The following is a 19933-nucleotide window of genomic DNA, read 5'->3' as shown; positions in this document are numbered from 1 at the left end:
CACAAACTATATTTTCAATCTTTCCTTTTTTGATTTTACTTCAAATAAGGCACAATTAAGGTATACCATTCAGCACTGGATTTCCTTTGTTTTCCTCCAAACGTCGGTTTTCGGGGTAGGATTGGAAGCATTAATCACAACAAATTGGGCTCCATTCATGTTTATTGTACAAAACTTTCAAGGTAAGTGTGATCCCACAAAATTAAGACATCTGCATAAAATAAGACAAATGGGATAAGAAATGATAAAACGTCAGTTTGTTTGTCGTCTCGAGTCTTCGGAGCTCTTTATCCTAGAGGGTCCAAACCAGCCCATGATTGGAAAGTATCACAGAGCTTTTTCTTTCATATATAGAGGCATGGTTTTTCAAACAATATCCTTAGATTCTAGTCGTTTTCTAGGGCTCAAGGTTCTTCCCATTCGTCATCCTGAAATGAGTTTCAATAATATTAGCACTCTCATGTTAGGAATGGACAATTGCTCCCACAGATGACTCACCTCTTTCCCGGCGCTCTTTTTCGGTGATTTCTCTCCGCTGGATAGCTTCTCCCAATCATCGGATGTATTGCTCTCTAAAAAGGTTCGAGCATGCATTAACTTTCAATCAAAATCTTCGGGCTCACTCAATACCCTTCTTCCAATTTGTGTCCTCTTTACCCTTCTCTTCAGGAGAACTCCGGTCGGAACGAATGGTAGCCTTGGCCATTTCTTCACTCAAGGAATCCTGCTTTGAAGGCTTCTTCGAAGTGATCTCTTTTTCATAGTCGGCTAGGAGCTTATCTTGCACTTCATCTGAGATTTCTGTCTGCACTAGGTCGTCCACATCATCCCAATTGATGCCAGATTCGGATTCTCGTTGAGTCTGCTCGGCGCGCTTCTTTAAGGCTTGTCGTTTGGCTTCTTGTAATTCGATCAGATGGACTTTGAAGAAGTATCGTCGCCAAAAGAGTTTGTGCGACACCTTTTCCGGGACCATGGCCGTATAGTGCTGTCGAATATCAGGATTGTTCACCATCAGGTCAGAGATTTCACCTTGTCGCTTGTCCAAGTCGCACGCCCATTCGTCCCACTGAACTTTGTCTTTTGGATGGGGATCCGCCTCAAAAGTGCCCGGATCCGAAGCCAGAGCGTGAAGTTGGGCTTGCAGGCGGTCCAATAGTACCGGATTGTCACCTCGCACTAGAATAGCATCGGCCTCAAGATCGTCTTGGACGAACATTTGATTGGCATATCCCGAGGCATAACTCCAAAATGAGGAAACCGACTTCTTCATGGAATCCACAGCTTTGTCAGCAAGAACATCGGTCTTCTCGTCAAACTCCTAGCAGGTCATGAAAAAAAAGTTGTTAAAAGGTGAGCAAGTCTTGGATGCCTTTTTAAGGTGTGCACGTCGTAACTTTGCTGCAAGTCTACTAAAAATATTTGAACGTTGGGATTTCTCGAGGGAGCAAAACAAGTATTTTGTAAAAAGGAAAAAGGAAACCAAGAGTGGAGCACTAAACGAACACCACCAATAAGAACCTCATTCTCGTTGATGGGAGCCTCCTCAGACTCTTTGGTTTCGAAAACGGGAACAGGAATGTCCACATCCGAATACATGTTTGGATCACAGTAATACCAATCCCACTGAGAGCGTTATTCGAATAAGGAATCAATCATGGGTTAGTTAGTTAGTCAGTCCGTCAATTAAAAAATCAATGCCCATCCATCCACTCACCTCCAATGACTTCTTCAACGTTGTGGCCGTGGATCCAACCGCACTGGTAGCGGTAGCTGATACTTCACTCAGGTCCTTGGCCACAAATCCATAGACTTCCGAGGACTACGAATACAGATTTCATACCAAGTATTGCTCACTCAATATTTGCCTACATTGGCACGGGCGTACGTACCCGTTCTTTGGCCGCTTGGACTGCTGAATTGGTAACGGAGCTCACTGAGGTCATGGCCTTTTCCAAGGTCTTAGGATTGACCCAGCTACTCAATCCCCCACCCCACCAATCCAACCCAGAGGCTTCTTGCTCTACTTGAGCTTCATCACTGGCAAGGGATTCGCCCTCAGGGGCCTCTTCAGGTTTGGGCTCCGACCGCACGGGACTCGAGCCCTGAACCTTCTCGTCGGCCTTGGTCTCCTCAGCTCCAGAGGTTTCCACTCTTTAAGACATGAAATGAATGAAAAACTCGGTCACCGATGGATCTTCGCGAACACACTAAAACATGATAATCGTAATGCAGATCTCTTACTCTCTCTCATTGGGCTTGTCCATGGTGGTTGACTATTGGATTGGCCAATGGATTGATCAACGGTGGTTATAAAGGCTGCGAGGGATCGATCACAAAGAGATCTAGCTGGCCTATCTTTCTAGCAACGCAATTGCACTCGCATGGTTTTCACGCAGAAAATGGAGCTTGGCTCAGATGGAATAATGACAGTCTGTCGAGCTTTGAAAGAGCTTGAATCTAAGCAAGTATCAATGAGAGAACACTTGAACACCCAGGAGTGTGAGTCAGCAACCAACCACCCCTGGGACCGCAGGGGGCTTTTTGCCCGGAAAAGTCCAACGGTTCAAGGCACTCCTCGGGGATTAGTTCAAGGATGTCTTGAAGACTTGATTGAGCTTCTTGATTTGGTGGCAATGACAAGAGTTCAAAGGGCCTGAAATGATCTTGGTCGTAATCAGGGTGACTCGAAGGATGCTTCCTACATCACTTTCCAGTCTCGTCGTGACCTTACTGGATCTTTATGACCTTACTATTGGCCTTGGGTGCGGTTTTGCTAATGATCGTAAACGAGAATGAGACCGTTCATTGCATCGGAAATCCGATGTACAGTTAGCTCAAACTTAAGGGTATGGACAACACAATGGTTACGGACAAAGAAAAAACAGGGCTCTCATGTCAGAGCTAATGAGGTAAAAGTGCGATTTTAAAGCCACCTGTCCAATGCATGATGAAAACAATGCTGACATGGACGCTTTTTCATCCTTCAATCAACTTTCTTTGTTCCATTGGCTACCCTTGAGCTCCTGACAGAAAAACTGCGCAATGCAAGCACATAGCCTGCCTAGAGCTCCATTCCGGCTGACATGGCTAAACTAGGGCCGATCAAAGACTTGGGGCAAACTATTTGAAAACTCAAAATCGCGCCAATCGGTTCTGAAGAAGGCAAATCGTTCCTGAACAATTATTCAGAGTAGAAGTTGAAAATCAATGGTGAAGGTGGGTATCAAGGCGCCTTGTGACGCAGGTGTAACATTCGGAAATGTGCCCTGCTTTCAAAGCTTTTAGCAAACTGAGTGGATTCAGGGTAGCCCTGAGTGATTGGGAACTTGGAGGCTCCATATTCGCTGACAGGTGTATATTTGACGTAGATCTACTCGGTGTTGTAAAGATTCGTAGTCCCCGAGTTGAAGGTACGATTTTCAATCGAACAGATCTGTGGTCTTCTTCTTTTCATTGAGGCTTTTCACTGGCGATTGACAAGGACCCTTTTGGTGGCACAGTGTCACGTTTCCAATTGCAGGACAACATTCACGTTGAACAACATTTAGGAAGAGATCCGAGATTCGTTATGATGAGTTATTTTCATTGAGTCGTCCTTCTCATCATGGGCAGTGACCTTTTGGTGTGTTTCGCTCTCCTTTTTGGTTGCTTCTCGCTCATTTTGCATTGCTATTTGCTCTTGGCGCTTTGGGATCTCCAATCCGATTATTTGAATGCCATCACTTGCTCAGATCGCCTCAACTGTTGGGTGAAGCCGAGTGTGGGGATAAATCTAATCCAGGTGGTGTTCCTATGGGCATCGCAACATTTCTGGCTAACCTTGATACCTTTGTTGTTGATAGGCTGGTTCTATTACAAGAAATCCCAACTTCCCCCAGGGGAAACGGAAATGTATGATCCGACCAATATCCGACAGAGAAGTGTCCTTCAGGTAGCAATTGCCGAGAGAATTGGATTGGTCGCGGCCCAAGCGGTCAATTTTTTCTTGATTTTGTTCACTCTTACGTCCAAGTTGGAGGCTTAGAGTCATCATGGCCTTTTGCACCCACTTGAATAAAGAGGATATCGGGAGGCATGTTCAGCTTTGTCTGGATCTCTTACATCAGTATCAGTGGTTCGTGGACTCGTACGTTCTTGACTTTTTTGTCGACGATCATTGGAAGAGGATCCCAAAGACTTGGCAGCATTGGCTCAAAGTCTCTGACGCCAAGGACTTGGCACAATGGTTGGACGTGGGTCGACCCCTGAAAACTTCTTATCCTGTTCCTTTGTCTCTTTTGGCCTTGAGAAAAGCTCAAGAAGTACTCTCCCTTGGAAGGAATCCGTTGGAAAATCCCGCTCCAATCGCAGAGTTCCTTGATCTTAAACCTTCCGATCCCACTTCGAATTCGTGGAATACATTTCAAGACGAATTTTCTGCCAAGAATCAGACTGGGAAGACCCTTCTCCATGTCTTTCGAAAACACATCAAGCCCAAAAAGCAACACGAGATCTCCAGGATGGCTCAAGTCAGCGATATTGTGTCAAGAAAGTGCCATGATGAAAAGAATGTGATAGACATCGGCTCAGGCATGGGCCATCTGGCCCGACTCTTAAGTTATACCCATAAGTTCAATGTCTCCTGTGTTGATATTGAGACAGATTTCACGGCATCTGCCATTAAGTTTGACCAAGATCTCAGGAAGAGCCTCGAGAAGCGACAAAACAGCCACGACCAAGACAGTCCAAAGTTTCGAGGCCCCAGTCACGTGACATTTCGATTAGACCCAGAGATGGACATCACAGAACTAGAAGAGAAACTTGCCTCGAAATTCAACCATGAAGACACGTCTTTCACATATGGTATTGTTGGCCTCCACACCTGCGGGGATTTGGGACCATTGCTGATCAAACTGTTCGTGGAAAGTCCCGGATGCGTTTTCGTTCAATCTGTGGGATGTTGTTACATGAAGTTGAATCATTGTTACCCGCTCAGTACGTTTTTAGCAAATCAACCCTGGCATCAGTTCTCCTATGTGAACCAAGAGCTCTCGTGCCATGCTTTGGAAATGTACATTGCCAAACTCCAAGAAGAAGCCCACACGAAGTTGAAGACCCATTGTTATCGGGCCAATCTGGAGCTAATGATCAGCAAAAAATGTCCAAAAGCTCGAAAGTCTGCCTTGAAAACTGTATCCAGAGCTCACGAATTAGAATTTGAAACTTACGTCAATCGAGCCACTGCTGGAATGCCGTTTCAATTTGGCCTTGAAGACTTTCAAGAGGTCCAAGGTAATCTGAAAAATTGGTGGGAAGTTGTAACTTTCTACTCGTTGCGGTTGTCCTTTGCGCCAATCATTGAAACCGTTCAACTTCTAGACAGGGCTTTGTATTTACTTGAAAATGGTCATGAGTGTGCTCTCCTTCCTATTTTTGATCCATTCCTATCGCCCAGGAATCATGTACTGATTGCCACGAAATAGATCCAACACTTGCAATTCTTGTTCACTTTCGATTTTCCGCCCTTTCCAGTGTGTCGTACTGCCGCTAGATGGCGTTCAAGCTACGGATAGTCCTTTGAAAATAGATCATGCCTCAGACCTCAGCGACAGATTCAACAAAGCCTGCACAGGTGAGTTGTGAGTGTGGCAAAGGCTTATGAACACACCCTCGACCTCTAGCTTCGGAAACATGGAGGAAAAACTCTTTGACCTTCTTGGAAAAGGGTTTGAATTGGACAATCAAATCACTTCCAATCCCGAGAAGAAGAAGCAACTTACGCACGACTACTTGAACGATATTAACATTGTATTTGCGTCTGGATTTGAGCTTCCAGCCATGGATCCTTCTTGGACGTGGTTCAATGTCGAGGAACCTCTTACCTTTGACCATTTCAAGTACCGCATTGTCATCCTTGACTTCTTCACCTATTGCTGCATTAACTGTATGCATATTCTACCAGACTTGGAGAAATTGGAGGGCATTTTCGGCACTGACCAAGTGCTCATCATTGGTGTGCATAGTGCCAAGTTTGAAAACGAGAAGATCGATGGGAACATTCAAAACGCCATCAAGAGGTACGGCATCCATCATCCCGTGGTGAACGATCGCCAAGCCAAGTGGTGGAATCAACTTCAGATCTCGTGTTGGCCAACTCTCATGATTTTGAGTCCAGCCTTAAGACCCTTGAAAATGTTCATGGGCGAAGGTCATTTGGACAAAGTCCGATATTTTGTGGAGGAAGCCATGCACTTTTTCAACATGTCGGACAGCTCCACTCCTCCTAAACGCCTTCCTCCGCCTTCATGCTTGGGTCAAGTGGTTTCATCTACGTTTTTGAAATATCCCGGCAAAATTTCGTTGTGGAAGGACAAGATATTGATCTCTGATTCGGGACACCATCGACTTGTGGTCATTAACCGATCCGGATTGGTTGAGCAAGTTATTGGTTCGGGTGTTAAAGGTTTTCAAGATGGACATCTGACCTCAGCCCAATTCTCCTCGCCCCAAGGTGGGATTTTCATCAAAAACCACCTGATTATCGTGGCAGACACGGAAAACCATTCGTTGAGACAAATTGATCTCGCCTCGAAAACAGTAACTACTTTGGCCGGAAATGGGCAGCAAGGGAGAGATTTGAGCGGTGGCAAAAATGGACCAGGGCAATTGCTGGCGTCTCCATGGGACCTTTGCTTGGGATCCTCTCCGAAGGCTCTGGAGACTGGGGAGCTAGATACTCTATTTGTGGCCATGGCTGGGACTCACCAAATTTGGGGGTTATCCCTCGAGGATTCATCGTGGTGGAAGGGTGTTTCTAGAAAGCAAGGTGACATCTTTGCTGTGGCTGGCTCGGGTGTGGAGGAGAATAGAAATACTTCTTATCCCAACAAGGCCGGTTTTGCTCAACCCTCTGGCATCACGTTCAGTTCTAAGCTTCAGAGCCTTTATGTAGCCGATAGCGAAAGCTCGTCCATCCGCAGTTTGTGTCTCAAAACCGGAACAGTGAAGAATGTTTGCGGAGGAAGTCGGGATCCGACGGACCTGTTTGCTTTTGGCGACAAAGACGGCTCAAGCGTCGATGTTCGATTACAGCATCCTTTGGGTCTAGTCATGAATCAATCCCAAGACACTCTGTTCGTGGCTGACTCATACAATCATAAAGTGAAGGCTGTTACCCATGTGACAGGAAAAAAAGCCGAGTGCCAAACTATCGCGGACATATCTGGGCTCGACGAACCCGCAGGAATGGCCTTTGATCCTGACACCCAAGAATTACTAATTGCTGACACCAACCATCACACTCTTAAGGTTTACAATGTCAATACCAAAGTAATCAGAGATATAACAGTTCACACAAGTGACGAGACAGATTTCACGACCTCTGTGCCTGTCCTCAAACTTCGAGGCAACTACGATTTCAAGCTCCAAAAAGATATCTTATTTCGAACAACTGAGGCTACCATTGCCATCAAAATAACCACCATACTCGATTCAGCCTTAAAACTCAACCAAGATGCACCAAGTCATTGGAAACTTGTCCTCCCCGAAGGGTGGCATTGTGCGAGTGGCTTGAAAGGGTCCTTTCAAGCAGACCCTTTGCCCGTGGATCTCATCGTTTCTCCCCAATCCCGACCTGGTCCAATCTATGTGGAAGTCAATGCCTATTTGTGTCACAAGAGTGACGGACTTTGCCTTAGCAAGAGTGCTTTGATCGAGCTGAATGCCGAGCAATGTGACAATCCTGCGATGCACACGAAGTCATTGGCATTGGCCATCCACTTGTAAGTTAAAGGAGATCCAGTTTGAAGTGATTATTATCATCATGCAAAAATCAAGGCAATTGTGACGTTTTCATTCTTCAATTGCTCGAATGGATGCTCTTTTCTTTTAGCGTGTTAGTCAATTGCATTTTACAAACTTGCGTTCTGAGCAAAGTCAAGCCTCATTGAGTGCTCGTTTCGCAATGAATTACATATTACAATTGGAGAATACTGATGCCCTATGGTGTGTTGCATCGTACTGTTAAATCTCGAAGAGCTAAAAAAATCGATTCCAAGTGTGTTTGAACACTTTTTGCGAATGGATCATTTCGAAACAGCGCCCTTGATTGTGTTATTGTTAATACGCAAAATGTGACAAAGTTCTTACATTATCTTTTTTGGTTGGGAGTGCTAGGGTCTATGGGTGCACCTCGCCCGGCCAGCGAGGCGAGCCATCGGATCGTCCAAGTCCAAATTCCGATGGGCAGTTTCAAGTCCGGTATCAGATTGGTTCTCCGTCTGTGGGTGTGTTTAGCGTCTAACAAAAGGTCGGAAGTTCGAAGGGATCGAAAGGATTTGTGTTGAAGAGACCGCTCATTTAAATTATGAAATAATTCGGGATTACCGTGTTAAACATTAGGGCCAGTTTGTGCAAAGAGCTAAAATATTAAACCTTACAACATCTACTGAAACATTTAGAGGCAGGCTCCAGGAGAGGCAAATCTTTGTACTAAACCAATTTAATAAAAGTATAATGTTGCCAAGTGCAGAAATAACTATAAGACATAAAAGTGGTAAAACTACATCTGATTGCGGAGAAAATAAAAAATTACAAAAATCATCTCCAAATATGTTATCTTGACCGTTTTCTTGATTCAATTTTTTTTTGGCTTTCAAAGATGCTGTTATGCACAGATTATAAATATCGAAAAGCGCACACAATCAAAGCAAATTGATTGAGAAAAGTTTCTTTCCCTTTCAGTGTTTTCTGGAAAGTGCTTTTTATGATATTAGACTTGCAGAAAAGAAATGTTGCAGATAGTTTAGCACACCTGGGAATGACGAAAAGGCACTCTACGTCACGGCATTTGATACATGGACTTCAAAATATCAACTTGATAATACATGTAGCAAAAAAGGTTTGACTAAGATTTTTGAAATGTGAAAAATGCATTCCCGTCTTGTAAGCCCCACATTTAGGACAACAAGCAAGCAGCACTAGGAAACTTTTGGGAATCCAAATACCGGTAAAAAAGAAGACAAATCGAGTTCCCTTTGCTTTACTTTCTTTGAAAACATTTAATACCTTATAACCTGTCACCACGACCTAATAAATCGCCTGACTTTGAATTCAATTTGAAAGTTGGTTTTTTGTGTGTGTGGTTGTCTTCACATAAAAATGCGCTCGATTTTATCATGTGGTCTGCTCCTCTCATTGGTAACAAAAAAAGGAAACTTCTGATGACTCATCGCAGAGAAGCTCTGCTCTGTCCATCCAATGACTACCGTACTAGCTTGCGTGCATGATCCGTTGACAAAGAAGGTGGTGGGTTCTCGGTTGTCACAGTTCTCACTGGAGCACTCCAGTTCTCACTAGAAAGACCTATTGCTTGGCAGGTCGATTCATACCACAATGCCATGCAGTCTGGCTTTGTACGTACATGTAGTTTCGGTCCGAAGCTATTGCCATTTGATAGATGTCGCATTGATTACCCTGAAATGATCGCAATCCAATTATTTGCAACTTTCAAAAAGGTAGAAGCATGAGATCACTTTATTACGTACGCGCGACATGGTCCAAAATTCGCCATATGCGCAGATCCTAACAACGCAGCTTTCGGCACATGGAATTAGCTGGTCCATAGTTTACGATTCCCGCCCAATATCGATCCTAGCCACACGGGTCGCTTGCTTTTTAATGTTTATCGCTATTGATCCAAACTGGGGGGAGACGGATAAAGATCTCTCGTCCACATGACAGCGAGGGTTCAGATCAATGATGTTTATAAGTGGCTCTCTCTGAAACCGAGTCCATTTAGAAGCTCTAACGAGCTCCATTTGTCTTCAGGATGAGGGGAGACTGAACTCCCTGAATCTTTTCCAACTGGAGACCCATTACTTATTCATTATTGTTCCATATTTTGTTATCCTTGCAATATTACTGGTGACGCAACAGGCTCTGGGATGGATTTGTCATGAAATATCCCCACAAACGGAATGCAGAATACTTGTCCAAAGGCCGAATTAACCAATGACACCCACAAGGGGGTAGAGTCACAAGTCGAGCGAGACACGCACCTTTCCATATTATTTAGGGTGGGGTTCGCTTGGCTGCGTTTGCAATCAGCCTTCCGGGTGGGGCTCGAGTACGACGTGTTTCAGACGCAGGCGTTCTTTTTCTGGCCGGACTGTGCTCTGCCAATGGCTCAAAGGCTTCAAGGAAGTCCGTTCGGATTGCATACGACTGCTTAGGCACTTGATTTGGCGTGCGTGCTCTTGTGGGATGGCAGATCTTGCGCGTGGAACCGACGGGAAATTCAACATGGCGCGCACTCGGTAACAGCCCACAGACCCATTGATGTCCCACGAAAAGGGAAACATATAAAGATTATTTTCCAGAGTCTGCTGATGAATCAGATTTTGCAGTTGTAGATCAACGCCAGCTCATTAACAGTAGGTGTCGGACATGAAAAGTGAACCTCCTGACAGTCGAGTATTTGTCACTTTGAGCTTAGATTTTAAAGGTCAGGCAAGAATTTCCAGATTTTCATTAATTTTGATGTTGAAGAAACAGAGAAGTAAGATGTTTTTTAAACAAAAGAAAGTCGCAGTTTCGTTGTGACAAAAGATCTCAAAGTAGCTGTAATGACAAACTAAAGCACATTTCTTCACGGTCTTAACACCATCACTTTTCTCCACAGCCTAGCCAAGACTGCGGTTCTACTTCAAAGTTGTTTAAATATCATATTGAAAGACAGACAATGGTCAGTCACTTTTAAAGAGTGAAATTGAGGACGCTGGTGGGTCCATCAGCAAGCTCTGGTTTTCCTCTTTGTCTGGAGGGGAAAAAAGAAAAACCACTGCGTGCATTCGCCATTACAAGTTAGTGAAGCGCTGAAGACAGAAGTGGCAGAGAACTAACCACGTATAGACCATTGCACAAGTCTAGCAAACATATCCCAATTATCCATATCGCTTGGATCGTCAAACAAAGCACGACGTTTTGATCCATTTGAGCCAGAAGCTTGCACCACCCCGAGGCGAAATGTCAGACGAGGCCAATCTCACTGAGAAGGAGAACGGCCTCAGCTTCGAAGTTATCCTGGATAAGGACAAAGTGCCCAAGGAAAAGCCTCCAATTAAAGAGTAAGTCTAAGTGTAACTAGTTTTTCTCCCAAAATGTCAAGACTTTCCAATCCTTTGACTCAAGGTCCTTTGGGCCTCTCTGTAATGCAAAATTGGTGCTTTGTTGGTTTGAGGCCTATGAATAAATGATTGAGTTTGATCGATATGTGAATAGTTTGCTCTTCGACTCATGAAGATTCCCATTCTTTTCAGTCCAATGGCCATGTCAGTGACCTCACTTCAAGACATTGAGGAGAAACAAAAGGCCGCCGAAGAGAGGCGCAAGCAGCATGAGCAAGAAATCCTGGAGAAGCTCAACCAACACGAGAAACGTGCCGAGGAAGTTCGGGCCAACAAGGAAAAGCTCATTGCATCGGGAGAGGTTCCCGTTTGCGAGGAGGCCTAAAGATCCGATCCGCCCATGGATGGATGCATGCATTGTCCGGTTTATATTTCGTGTCCGAACGTAGCGTATTAAAACAGTATTGTCATGAATGAATGCTTCGGTTTCCGTTCCTATTCATTTAATATCTTTAGCAAGAAGGCTGTGAAAGATTGAGGTATACATGTAGACACGCTAAATAGAAAATGCTGAAAGCGCTGACAAAGACACGACCCATCAGATTGTTGGAGTGTTCACTTGATTTGGTGTTTTTCTTGATTACAAAGAGATGAATGGATCCCTTGTTGAAGATCACGGGTTGGACGGAGAACACTAATTTGAAGAAAGGGATTGCTAAAAAATACCGCATTCACTCATTAACCAATGACCGAATCCACAAACCGCTTGATGGCATCCCTAGCATAGGGAATGTAAGAGAGGGCATACCAGGTCATGGCGAGGAATTGGAATATACAAAACATAATAGTCATGGCTCTCTTCTTGAGCACAAAGGCCGACACCAAGGTTAACACCAGGCACAAAAGCATCACTGATGATGCAATCCATCTGGTACTGTTGAACATGCGTTTAACCTGATTCACCGGACCCATGAGGAACAAAGTGGAACAAATGGCCACCACGTTCCCTAGTGTGTACAAAACGCCGAAAGTGAACAGATTCAACGTGATGGAGAACATCACCGTGGCGAGGATGGAGATGAAAAGCCCGATCACAAAACAGGCGGCAAATCCTTGGACCCGTGTGGACCACGAAAGGGAGGAAGCATCCAAGGATTCGGCAATAACCCCCCGCTCGTTGGGCGGGCTACTGGCATCCGCTTCGTCTATCCGCTCGTGAGGAGGATTGCCAGACTGCCCGAACATATTTTTTATGCTTTCCATGGTGTTTTCAACTATCACTTCGAGCGTTCCTTTCACACCTGATTGAAACCAGTCATCACCGCTTCCTGTGACTCCTCTCCAAATTCATAGATTGGGTGTTTTTCACTTTGATTTAAACGCGGCGAAGCAGCTGTCGTGGAAAAACCTAGCTAGGCCTAGGGAAACGAACGGAGAAAGACCTAGTACGGGATGGTGAGGCTCTTATTCTCCAAACCTTGGATTGATCGAGTGCTATGGAGGATCCTTTGCGAAGATGATAGCCAACACTAGGATACGTGGCAAATTTCCGACTTTTTACGACATCACTGAAGTAAAAGATTCGTCTGGAAATCAGATTTAGGTTGTTACAGCAGCGTAAATAGGCTCAATAAATCTGTACCTACAAACTATGGAAAGAAGTCATCCTTTATGGTTTATCATGCACCAACACTGGATTAGATACTTCGACTTTGTTGTTTTGTTACACTCATGCTTATGCATTTTTTTAGACCAATCAAGGCCAATTGCCAATTTCGATCATGAAGTCTAGGAAATGCTATGTTAATGATTAAAATTTAAAGGAACGTTTTTACAACAACTGATTCTGGAAGGTTCTCCTCAAAAATCCAAACCTCAAGTGCTCAGTATAAGGTTGTGCAGAAAAATCAAGGATCATATCTGAATGGTGCGTGTGTGGCTCTTCAATACTGAAGTGGCTTAAATCCAATAAAGACCAAGTACTCAAACCAATTTACACGTTTCACAAAAACTTATGATGCATATGCTTTACACACTATAAATGCACATTACAACCAAAAATAAGATGTTGCACATTATCGGGCTAAAATTGAAGACTACTTTTAAGAGCTGACAATCAGCTGCCTTTAACTCCGTGCTTGGCCTCATGAATGCTGCATGGATTTGACTGGTTTTTATTCTCTCAGCAAGCAACGAGATATACATATTCAAATTAAGAATGAGCCATGAATATTTTTTGATATCAACAAGGATATATTTTGCCAAATCTTAAGTAAGCTATATCAATCTTACAAGTAGTTGGGACATCATATTTCAATACTCTTTGTAAATTTTATGATTTCCCATGCAGCTATGGCTCCTAAAAAGCTGCAATTCTTGCCAGAAACTGGAAAGGAATTTTGCATTGGTATATATCAGTGCGCAAATTAACATTGAGGAATCGAGTGAACATACCTTCAAATGAGGCCGACCCCAGATTGCTATAAAATAAATGCAAGCAAAATGAATTGACTTGGACTTCCGAAATCGTCGAAACACTTACGTAACTTCGAAACCGTTTGCATAACTTTTTTCAATGACACTCTAAGTCTAGGTTGAATTAGTATTGTATTCTCTTTGAAACGCTGAACAACGTGAATGAAATAGAGACATGTACCATAAAGTTGTCGGTCAAGTTTGCGGCCACCCGGTATGTAATTACCGTGATGAATGTTTGAATCCTTGCCTATGAGCGTCTCTTCCATTTTACTTTTAAATCAAATTTTCCATTATTCCATTTCAAATTTTTTTTTGTGCCTGATTTTTGTGATTGCAGCCGATCTCTGATTCTTTTTTCGATGTAATGAGCTTGAATAATGAATGAAAAAAGACAGTGCCTCTGAGAACTTATCTTCTGATTAAATATTTGCATTGTAATAAAACACCTATCCGTCACTTTCATCGCATGTGAAATCAACCCTCTAACCCACCTGTAACTCACACATTTTACCAAAAATCAATATCAAACTCGGACTAAAAAGCCTCCACGTACCGAACAAAGTCGATGATTCACTCATATTACAACACTTGCACTCGCCGCACTTATGTATTACACTTGAAACTAGGCATGTATCACGTGCGACTGAAAAAATCCTACAAGAACGACCCTTAACAACATTGCATGTTTGAATTGTTTCTGTCATATTTTGAAAATGGACAGAAATGATGATTTTTCGAAGTAAGCTCAATTCAGATAGAATGCCAACAGTGAAATGATTTTTCATATAATGAAATGGAGATGCATCTTTCGTATATTTCTGCCAATCCTAGACAAACTATTTGCACTTTACAATAGACTCGTAGTTACAGTTTGCCAACTAAAAGCTCGCGGATTCGGACCGAGTCTCGCGATGAACTTGATTCAATCTCTATTGATGTCAGAGTGATCGGGCGAGCCTTCCGAGGAAACTCGGAAAACATTTTCGTCGACAACTCGAAATTGGCGAATTGCGGAGAAAGAAAGATGTTCGGAACACCATATGAATCACGCTCTTAAATGGCAAAGCCTCTGGGATGATCGGGTCTCCGAGACTTGTTCAAGGAGGACGGGTCCTATATTCTCTCCCTCTCTCTCTCTCGCGTTTTCTGTGTCGACCGCTTTGGAAAAGAGTTGGGCGCGAGGATCCGACGAGTATTCTTTCTGCCTGTACGTATGTACGATACGATATGAGACATGCAGTAGGGACGCTTTAAAGCCGAACTTCAAGAGCGATTGCAGGATTGAATCAGTCTTTCCGTAGCCCAGAAGCCGCTAGTAGTGTATTCTATTTTGCTCGCCCGTGTTGATGTTTAAAAAATTCCGATAGTTTCCTGCATTGTTGAATCGGTCGGTGCTGAAGCCAAGGAGTCGTGTGTTCGTCGTGAACGTGATATTTCATTGAATTGGGTCTGTGCGATCCGATCATGGAGGTTCTTATTCGTGCGAATAATATCTTCCACGAAGTGGAGAATGTGGTGAATAATCTATCTATTAGCCCACAGACGACTTTGGAGGAAGACTGGCTCCAGGTATTGAATTTCAACTGATCCAACCCTTTTTCCAATTTCTCCACCAAGCTCGCCTTCATGACATTAGACCCTACCTAGGTGCTTTAGGTGCTTTTGCCGCTATTGCCATGGGGGCCAGAAGTCGACAAGTCGAGCACTAAAATTTTTCGCGCATGACCTCATTGATAACCGTGTCCGGTTTCGTTGGAAACTTTAAAAATACATCGACAAACAACTCGTCGTTCCAGAATTGGTATGAAATGTCCAAGTATTTGGAGGATCCCGAGCCATCTGATCCCCCTGCTTCGCCGGATCCACTCCGCAGAAGCTCCCATTGGCGAGATTCCATTGACTCGGACTCGACCAATACTGATTCAGAAACTGAAAGCGTGATCCAACATCCGATCGAGGAGATCGCGATTGGCAACGCCATTCCCAAAATGAAGCAGGTCCATATCCTTCACCGTGACCTTCATCGAGAAGGTGCTTCCAGTCAAAACTGGTCCAGGAACTACACGTCGCCCGTGATCCGAATTATTGCACTTGATGCCCAAAATCAGCCGACTAAAGCTCAAAATGTGTTCATTCCTTCGCCTTCCAAAACGGCATTGAATATCGTGGGCAACGGAAACAACTTTGCTCTCTCTCCAATGTCTGCTTGCGCTGATGAGCTGACCGACGCGCTCAAGAAACGTGTACATAAGTGTCATTTCCCAAACTGTGAGAAAATGTACACGAAAAGCTCGCATTTGAAAGCGCATCAGAGGACGCATACAGGTACTGTTTGTATAGAGCTTAGGATTACGTAGGCCAATGCTAAGAAGCAATTGGATGGGTTTCGATAAGGGTTAATCTGGTTTCGCAAAAGATGAAAGGACATTTTATGACCAAGTCGTGCGAGGGGGATTCCATCACAAATGAGCTTTTTGATTTGAGTTCTTGAATGATTCGTTTCGGTTGAAATTGTCAATCGACAACTCTGACTTCAACTTGAGATTTTTGAATTTCTATGAATATACCAGACAACGCTGCGCCCTTAGGCCTACCTAAGCTGGGAGCATTCAATTTAATGGCGAGCATTGGAAAAAGAACAACAAGGTTACATTGCCTGATCTTAATGTGCATCCATTTCATTTTGAGCTAATCCCAATATTGTTTTTGAAGCTGAGCCTTAGTTTTTTTACATCGTTTTTTCATAGCCCGTACTCCGGGAAGTTTGACCATTTCCAGCATTTATAGTTCAAAGTTGCTCGCTTTTTTTCAACCTCTTATCAAACTAAACCCAAAACATGTTCACCTTCAAACCAATAAACTGTAAGCAGGATACTAGGACAATGGCATTTTTCTTGGAATTACCCTCGCATTATTTGGTTCGAGAATGATCAAGTCAATAAATCCCAATCGTGAGTAAAAGGCACAAGTGCGGTTGTCAAAGTTCTGGTGTGAATAGAATTTCACTTTTGGGTGGTGGTGTATTGTGAAAAGTGTTCACGGCTCGCTTGCACATGGAATCCGTCGAAGCCATAAACGCGGTTTCAAGAATCCTTGGTTGATTCGATCATTTCACTGTGTGGGTTATGCTTGACAAATCCCTTCGACGATTTCATCGCAAGGCATGTAACACTTTGTGTCTGCAACGAAATCCAACCAAATACATTCAATTTTTAAAGTTCATGATCAGTCAGTACCTTGTCCTACTTTGTTCCCCATGATGACGCGATAAAGCCAGCAACACTATGGGTAGAGAAAAAGCGACCAAAAAACGAGGATGCACATGTTGACTTTGAGGTGATTGACAGCCCGCATCGTTGACCTACTTCCTATGTACATATTTATGACCAGAAAAGCCTTTGAAATGCTCGTGTTGCTGTTGTTGTGATGGCATTGAACTGATTGGGCATTTCAGGTGGGTTTCGTTTCCCACATGAATGATGGGGCTTTTCGAAATAAATGCAGTTAGTCCCCATTGGATTGCAAAAGTTGTTTCACCACAATGCCTCGAATTGCTCGGGCCAATATTTACTCGTCGAGTCCACTTTCGAGTTCCTGCTAAATGACTCAGTATGAAAACCCTCGAGTCTCGTCGTCTCTTCCAGGTGAGAAGCCCTACCAATGTTCGTGGGAAGGGTGTCTGTGGCGATTTGCCCGCTCGGATGAGCTGACCCGCCATTATCGGAAGCACACCGGGGCCAAACCTTTCCGATGTTCCACGTGTGGTCGGCGATTCGCTCGCTCGGATCATCTGGCCTTGCATGCCAAGAGGCACCGGTAAACATGGACCAACAACAAATGCCCCACAATTGGTGGCTGTTCCTGTTGCTGTTGTCGTTGTTGTCGTTGTTGTTGTTGTCAGTGATGTGTTCTTAACCGTGCCTTCAGAGAATGCTCAAAGAGATCCGCCTCCGTTCCTTCATCCTAGTCGCTACATCGAGGGAATCTAGTCGACTTCCACCGTGATCAAATCAAAGTAGTGATTGGCACCACCTCTTCCAAAGAGAAATGAACTAACCTTGCCAGCTGTGATAATAGTACCGTGCAAAACGTGTCTCCGAGCAAATATGTATTTTTTTTATGAAATTATGTGGCAGAACGAGTATTCTCTCGATAATGTTGTGGTGCATTTCCTCTCGAAATTTGTCGAATTTGCGGATTGAAAGAGTGAGCAAGTAAGTGAGTGAGTCTTCGTCTTCAGTGTTGTTGACGAATATGATGATGATGATGATGATGACTCGCCCCCGCATGAATTGGGTTCGAAGAACAAACTAGCTGTAGTGGTATCCTCTGACTCATTTGAAGTGCTCGGCACTTCTCGCCTAGAACTACAGATGAGACATTGGAGACATCGCCAACGTTCTTGGAAATCCCGACAAAGACTTCAGTGAGAGTTACTCAGATTAAGGTTCCTGCATTTGAAAGCGAACTCCACTAATGCTCATGTGATGCTCTAGGAAGTTAAATGGAAAATAAAAAGATAGAAACATCCAGTCCTGATATATACATATATGAAAGTCATTCCTGCCATTTTTGTCTAAATCTTTATTGCGAAATCGTTTTTCATTGGATCGGTACATTGACAAATATGATGCGCCTGGCAGTATTGGCCCATTCTGGGTGCCCATGAACGCCGTTTGTGGCGATGATCCGCTACAGCAAAGGGGGAGGGGTCGACTTGGGATCGAACCCATGAACCCGAGAATAGCTCGGGTGCGCGTTAACCCACTGCGCAACAACCATCTCCGTTTCATCCATCCACACTTTCCTGCGATTTACATCGAGTATTTGATGAGTCCTGATCCAACTAGTCAAACCCCGTGAAAACCAGCATCAGAGGGTGGATGGTTCATTGCGGACGAGCTTAAATGTGCCTCTAATGTGATAAACGGTGGAGGAGATTTTTGATTTCTTTTTGGCTTTGATTCCTAATTTATAGAGGGTGACAATCAATTTACACGAGCTGAAGGGTATTAATAAGCTCATGTTTCCACTTGTGACAGAAGTAGTGTCCAGAAATGTCCAATCACTTACAACAACAATGACCAAAAACATGTACCTGCTATGTTCTGCTTCCTCATTTCATGGTCCGAAAACGAAGTTTAACCATTTTGAATATGGCAACGATGCGGAACAACTTTATAGATTAATATGATAGTCTTCAAAAACAAACGAGAATCAAACAGGTATGCCAAATAGCTTTGCTAAATTGACCTAAATTACTATCCAAGTTAGTGCCAAAGAAGGAAATCGTAAAGGATTTTTCATTTCAATCCAAATTCGAGTGTCAGACTCCATGGATCTCTCAAGGAACCTTTTGCAGCCCGTCCAAAGTGGAAGCCTTCCTCAGTACAACACAATATATCTATGGAAGTCCAAGACACGTGGAGTACACCGCTTTGTTTCGGTGCATCTTGGTACCCTGACACTGATTGGTGTCATTCATTGGATAGAGCTCTTCCGCAAGTCCGCCTCCTACAAGAGTCTCTTTCTTACCTGAGGTTTTCCTCGCCCACAACTTTGGTTCAATCTGCCGAAGACATGCCTTGGATTGGATGGACTCTTGTGAATGCCAAACTGCCAAATCCGTCTCAAGATCACTTCGTGGAGCGCAAATCCTAGTTGGTTCGGGCTTCACCTCCCAGACCTCTGTATACAGATGTCCGAGCGTATTGCGATTTCAATCCCTTCTTTGGCAAGATTTCGCACTATACGGACTCTTGTTCTAGACTGCTTAGTCCATGTATTTAGTAGTCTCCCTGTCAGATGTGCCCAGAACAAATTTTTGAGAGGTTTAAGGAGCCACAAGAAGAAGACATTCCAGAAAACTTGTTTGGGACGTCATAGCCTCACTCAATTGCTAGCAAGCAAACAGGCATTCATGGACGAGTCAATTCTTTCCCAAGAACTTGGGAAATGGTAAACGAAAGAGTGCATCGCAAAAGAATATATGGTGACTCCTTTTTTTCTTGGGTACAAACAATCACCCGATTCAAAAGGTCAGATCATCAGGACATCAGGTCAAATGGAAGATGCATTTTTCCGCTCAAAAATATGATGAATGGACTGGCTTTTGGAAACTTGGTTGATTTAAATGGCAAGGAATGCGAGGAATGCAAAAAGAGGCCCATGTGTCCAAAAGGTTCCCACGATCGGGTCGCACAAAAAAAAGGGATTCAAAGTACGTAAATTAGTGATGGGCTCGAACCGGTTACACCGAAATATGACGCGTCTATAGCTGATATTTTGTGATCTCAATGTCACTCATATAAGATATGTTTGTAGTCCTTCAATCCTTGAAAAATTGG

At 43.8% G+C, this 19933-nt stretch overlaps 5 protein-coding genes and 1 long non-coding RNA gene across 8 annotated transcripts; 3 read left to right on the top strand and 3 right to left on the bottom strand.

The window, feature by feature from the left end:
- Positions 1-144: 144 nt before the first annotated feature.
- LOC131885903 (BSD domain-containing protein 1-like) lies at positions 145-2952 on the bottom strand. 2 transcript variants are annotated; one of them, XM_059234098.1, is made up of 7 exons: positions 2245-2952; positions 1893-2154; positions 1718-1822; positions 1522-1626; positions 658-1321; positions 499-572; positions 145-428 (listed from the first exon to the last, which is right to left on the bottom strand). In XM_059234098.1, exons 1-7 carry the CDS (start codon positions 2265-2267, stop codon positions 405-407), a joined length of 1257 nt encoding a protein of 418 aa, XP_059090081.1. In that variant the 5' UTR covers positions 2268-2952; the 3' UTR covers positions 145-404. The 2 variants fall into 2 exon arrangements, with proteins under 2 accessions (XP_059090081.1, XP_059090082.1); XM_059234099.1 differs by lacking the exon at positions 1522-1626 and having other exon boundaries at positions 2245-2705.
- A 147-nt stretch (positions 2953-3099) lies between these two features.
- Positions 3100-11582, top strand: LOC131885901 (NHL repeat-containing protein 2-like). 2 transcript variants are annotated; one of them, XM_059234095.1, is made up of 3 exons: positions 3100-3219; positions 5515-11108; positions 11301-11582. In XM_059234095.1, the coding sequence occupies exon 2, from the start codon at positions 5641-5643 to the stop codon at positions 7765-7767; it is 2127 nt and encodes a 708-aa protein (XP_059090078.1). In that variant the 5' UTR covers positions 3100-3219; positions 5515-5640; the 3' UTR covers positions 7768-11108; positions 11301-11582. The 2 variants fall into 2 exon arrangements, with proteins under 2 accessions (XP_059090078.1, XP_059090079.1); XM_059234096.1 differs by lacking the exon at positions 3100-3219 and having other exon boundaries at positions 5513-11108.
- On the top strand, positions 3891-5480 carry LOC131885902 (methyltransferase-like protein 25B). The gene has a single exon (XM_059234097.1). It carries the CDS (start codon positions 4035-4037, stop codon positions 5463-5465), a length of 1431 nt encoding a protein of 476 aa, XP_059090080.1. The 5' UTR covers positions 3891-4034; the 3' UTR covers positions 5466-5480.
- Positions 11583-11629: 47 nt separating the features above from the next.
- LOC131885905 (vesicle transport protein SFT2A-like) lies at positions 11630-12500 on the bottom strand. The gene has a single exon (XM_059234100.1). The coding sequence runs from the start codon at positions 12369-12371 to the stop codon at positions 11847-11849; it is 525 nt and encodes a 174-aa protein (XP_059090083.1). The 5' UTR covers positions 12372-12500; the 3' UTR covers positions 11630-11846.
- Positions 12501-14754: 2254 nt separating this feature from the next.
- LOC131884627 (Krueppel-like factor 6) lies at positions 14755-18118 on the top strand. Its single transcript, XM_059232464.1, has 3 exons — positions 14755-15155; positions 15383-15911; positions 17231-18118. Exons 1-3 carry the CDS (start codon positions 15051-15053, stop codon positions 17404-17406), a joined length of 810 nt encoding a protein of 269 aa, XP_059088447.1. The 5' UTR covers positions 14755-15050; the 3' UTR covers positions 17407-18118.
- LOC131884630 (uncharacterized) lies at positions 17058-19370 on the bottom strand. Its single transcript, XR_009373742.1, has 2 exons — positions 19122-19370; positions 17058-18501 (listed from the first exon to the last, which is right to left on the bottom strand). It is a non-coding gene; the product is annotated as an uncharacterized LOC131884630 (long non-coding RNA).
- Positions 19371-19933: the final 563 nt, after the last annotated feature.

This window comes from Tigriopus californicus, chromosome 8, assembly GCF_007210705.1.
Source record: "Tigriopus californicus strain San Diego chromosome 8, Tcal_SD_v2.1, whole genome shotgun sequence".
Taxonomy (NCBI): Eukaryota; Metazoa; Arthropoda; class Copepoda; order Harpacticoida; family Harpacticidae; genus Tigriopus; species Tigriopus californicus.
This window is presented reverse-complemented; position numbering and strand designations above follow the sequence as displayed.

Coding starts and splice junctions, on each gene's coding strand:
- LOC131884627 (XM_059232464.1), top strand. CDS start 15,051: ATGGAGGTTCTTATTCGTGCGAATAATATCTTCCACGAAGTGGAGAAT. Junction 15,156..15,382: donor TGGAGGAAGACTGGCTCCAG/GTATTGAATTTC, acceptor TCGTCGTTCCAG/AATTGGTATGAAATGTCCAA. Junction 15,912..17,230: donor GCATCAGAGGACGCATACAG/GTACTGTTTGTA, acceptor CGTCTCTTCCAG/GTGAGAAGCCCTACCAATGT.
- LOC131885901 (XM_059234095.1), top strand. CDS start 5,641: ATGAACACACCCTCGACCTCTAGCTTCGGAAACATGGAGGAAAAACTC.
- LOC131885903 (XM_059234098.1), bottom strand. CDS start 2,267: ATGGACAAGCCCAATGAGAGAGA. Junction 2,155..2,244: donor GACAAGCCCAATGAGAGAGA/GTAAGAGATCTG, acceptor CATGTCTTAAAG/AGTGGAAACCTCTGGAGCTG. Junction 429..498: donor AAAAGAGCGCCGGGAAAGAG/GTGAGTCATCTG, acceptor AACTCATTTCAG/GATGACGAATGGGAAGAACC.
- LOC131885902 (XM_059234097.1), top strand. CDS start 4,035: ATGGCCTTTTGCACCCACTTGAATAAAGAGGATATCGGGAGGCATGTT.
- LOC131885905 (XM_059234100.1), bottom strand. CDS start 12,371: ATGGAAAGCATAAAAAATATGTTCGGGCAGTCTGGCAATCCTCCTCAC.